The 3,951-nt window shown below is 43.3% G+C and overlaps 1 protein-coding gene across 1 annotated transcript; it reads left to right on the top strand.

The window, feature by feature from the left end:
* The first annotated feature begins 523 nt into the window (after positions 1-523).
* Positions 524-3,735, top strand: LOC125187864 (protein ETHYLENE INSENSITIVE 3-like). Its single transcript, XM_048084508.2, has 2 exons — positions 524-669; positions 1,326-3,735. Exon 2 carries the CDS (start codon positions 1,423-1,425, stop codon positions 3,256-3,258), a length of 1,836 nt encoding a protein of 611 aa, XP_047940465.1. The 5' UTR covers positions 524-669; positions 1,326-1,422; the 3' UTR covers positions 3,259-3,735.
* Positions 3,736-3,951: the final 216 nt, after the last annotated feature.

Here is a 3,951-nt window from a genome sequence, read left to right as displayed (position 1 = left end):
TTAAAATTAGTATGAAGTCCAATGAGACTATAAATATCGGAATGAGGAAATACTACTCAAATTTTCAGTAAGGAAATAAAGTTTTTTAGGAGCACTTATATGAGAACAATTTTTCTTAGTTCATAAACTTAAAATAAATGATAATCTTGTTTTATTGAAGCCAACTCCATAATATATTAATCGTTAATGCCCTTGCTAAACCGTAGGTAATCCGCATGAAGTCAGACAAGTTTAATCATCAACTTAAATATCAGAAACTTTGTTTAATTATCTCTAATTACTGCTAATACACTGTTTACACACAAAATTAAACAAGCCGTCTCTATCTTAAATGCGTCTACACTTTCGTAGTAAATTCCACTTATTAATTTTCATCTCACAAATCTGGTAAAAATACAGACAAATGCTATTTTGCACCTCTGAATCTGACCATTTTTATCCTCTTCTCTCTCCACTTCAATAATACTCTTCATAAATTATCCAAAATCATTACACGCACTTATATGTGAAAAACCCACACACACACATATATATTTATATTTATATATACGCACATACAAAAGTGCTCTGCCTTCTTATTCTTGCCCAACTTGCCTCTCTGTTTTCCCATTTCTTTGTAGAGTTCTAAAACAGAGGAACTCAGCTGCGAAACAGGGAAGACCTCTCGAGGTAAACACCCCAAATTTTTTGGAAACAAAATATCTTCCTCATTCCGATTTTGATGTTTATTGCTTGATTTGATTTGAGAATTTTGGGGGATTTTTTTTCATTATGTTACTCAATTAAGAAAATTGTTTTCGATTTCGTTTTAAACATACAATCTTCAATTTCTTCAAAAATCTGTGTTTCTGGTTTTGGGTGGATCTTATAACCGAAAAAAATCATTTCTTGACATACTATTTTCTAGTGATTTTGTTAATCAATGAGACATTAATTGTTTTTTTTTTCGCGGGGATTTTTGAAATAATTTTTCGTGGCAATTTCCGTGGAATATCTGATCTTAGATTTACTTGGATCTGTATTTTTTTTTTGTCATGATGGCAGCTTTTATTATCACAGATGTGAGAATCTAAGTAGTTCAAGAAAAGTGCGTTTTTTTATTTCCTACCTTTTCGGTTAAAGTTTCATGTGTTTGCTGTGATGAAATTTACTTTGCCTTAAGTCTTTTTCATTATAATCCTTGAATGTATTTGCATATATATCTTTTATTCCCCATTGGGTTTTTGAATTATTCGAGTATATATTCTGAATTTTGAAACTTTCATTTTTTGTAGCTGCAATTGCTAGGAACATCCCTAATTGTGTTTTTTAATTCATCTTTACAGGTGGGAATGGAATTTAAGTGATTTATCCCTTTTGCATAATTCAAGATCTAGAAGGCGATTTATTGAACTTTTTTTTGTTGGTGTTTGGTGTGGTGAGATGATGATGTTTGAGGAGATGGGGTTTTGTGGCGATCTCGATTTCTTTTCGTCTGCTCCGGTGAAGGAAGCCGATGTGTGTGGTCTGCAGTCCGGGGCTGAGGCGGATGCGGAGGGCGGTGTGGAGGAGGACTACACGGACGATGAGATCGACGTGGATGAGCTGGAGAGGAGGATGTGGAGGGACAAGATGCGGCTGAAGAGGCTCAAGGAGATGAGCAAAGGGAAGGAAGGCGTTGATGCTGCGAAGCAGCGCCAGTCGCAGGAGCAGGCGAGGCGGAAGAAGATGTCGAGGGCGCAGGATGGGATCTTGAAGTACATGTTGAAGATGATGGAGGTTTGCAAGGCTCAGGGCTTTGTTTATGGGATCATCCCCGAGAAGGGGAAGCCGGTGAGTGGAGCCTCGGATAATTTGAGGGAGTGGTGGAAGGATAAGGTGAGGTTCGACCGGAATGGGCCGGCTGCTATTGCTAAATACCAGGCGGATAACGCCATCCCTGGGAGGAACGAGGGGTCCAGCCCCGTTGGGCCGACTCCTCACACCTTGCAGGAGCTCCAGGACACCACCCTTGGCTCGTTGCTGTCGGCTCTGATGCAGCACTGTGATCCGCCTCAGAGGCGTTTCCCGTTGGAGAAGGGCGTCCCGCCTCCATGGTGGCCGACCGGGAAAGAGGAATGGTGGCATCAGTTGGGCTTGCAGAAGGATCAAGGCTCCCCTCCTTACAAGAAGCCTCATGATCTCAAGAAGGCGTGGAAGGTCGGGGTTCTGACAGCCGTGATCAAGCACATGTCTCCCGATATTGCCAAGATCCGGAAGCTCGTGAGGCAGTCCAAGTGTTTGCAGGACAAGATGACGGCCAAGGAGAGCGCGACCTGGCTGGCCATCATCAACCAGGAGGAAGCCCTGGCCCGGGAGCTCTACCCCGACCGCTGCCCGCCCCTCTCTGGATGTGGCGGCGGCAGTGGAACATTCGCCATGAACGACAGCAGCGAGTACGACGTGGATGTGGGCGACGAGGAGTCCAACTTCGACGTGCAGGAGCAGAAACCACCACCCGCGACGCTCGGGCTATTGAATATCGGGATGGATAGGTTTCAAGATCGGCTTCCGATTCCGCAACAGTCTCACGCCATCAAGGACGAACTCATCACCAACTTAGACTTCTCGAGGAAGAGAAAGCCCGGGTGCGAGCTCAACATGATGATGGATCAGAAGGTGTACACGTGCGAGTTTCTTCAATGCCCACACGCTGAGCTCTGCCATGGCTTCTACGACCGAGCCTCCCGCGATAATCACCAGCTATCTTGCCCTTACAAGCAGTTTGGGGTTCCTAGTTTCAGCATTAATGACATCAAGCCAGTCATCTTTCCTCAGTCCTTTGTCCATCAGAAGCCATCTCCACTCCCCGTCAACCAAACTCCGGCCCCACCCTTTGATCTCTCCGGCCTAGGGGTCCCAGAAGACGGGCAGAGGATGATCAACGAGCTCATGTCCTGCTACGACAACAATGTAGTAGGGAACAAGAACACGAATGCAGGCAGCGCCCCCAAGGACAGCGGCTACCTCCAAACGCAAGGAATGGTGATGGACGCCAGCCTATTCGAAGACGACCACAACCACAACACCACCAACATTCATCACAATCCCACAATGTTCCGGACAGCTGATCGGTTCAATCAATCGAAGATGTTGAACACACCTTTCAACACCAACCCTACTGAGAATTTCCAGCTAATGTTCAGTTCTCCGTTCAATATACCGGCGGTAGATTTCACCGAGAATTTCGGGCCGAGGGATAATAGCCTGGCAAAGCAGGATGTTGCAATGTGGTACTAAAAGTAGTCTCAATACAGTTTCAAAGGTGGATTTTTTTTTAATCTTCACCTGTCTTTTTCTTAGTTTTTACATGCTGTGGTGTGTTTTTAATGTTGCTAGAGTTTGAAGATGTTATGTAATAATCAATGTGGGGATTGTGGTATGGTATGGTGTCCCATGTCTTTAAAGATGCTTTGGTAGATTAGATAAGAGCTTATAAAGATGTTACATAAATAAGGTTGTTTTTATGGATATTTTGGAGTTAGGCTAAGGTCAGGCAGAAAAGGATAAAGTTGAATGTGGATGGCTGTATTTTGTTGACTGAGGAACTTGGTTTGTGATTGTGATTGTATTTGTGTTTTGAGTGGCCACAGCTGTAATGGAATTGCAGCTACATTAAGATTAGCAATTGGAGTGAGGGAATGGATCTATTATGGTTCATGTCCCATCAATACCCCACTCCCTTACCTTTTTATTAATGGAATTTCTCTTCTGTCATATTTCAATTTCTTTACTTTGGGATGCAAGTTTGGCTGAACTTTATTTGAGAGATAACAAATAAGTCTGCCACCTTCCTATTCAAAGTGAGTCCAGAATTATCCCAAGGGGTGTGGTCGAGTGGCATGTGATTCGTCCTTTCTTAATTAAACAGTTGGAGATTCATCCCTGTCTTTGAGTATGGAGCTGCTTTAAATCCTTGGGCTAATTATTCAC

The sequence above is a fragment of the Salvia hispanica genome, chromosome 5 (assembly GCF_029641045.1).
Source record: "Salvia hispanica isolate PSC_SH4W2 chromosome 5, Shi_PSC_v1, whole genome shotgun sequence".
NCBI classification, from domain to species: Eukaryota; Viridiplantae; Streptophyta; class Magnoliopsida; order Lamiales; family Lamiaceae; genus Salvia; species Salvia hispanica.
This window is presented reverse-complemented; position numbering and strand designations above follow the sequence as displayed.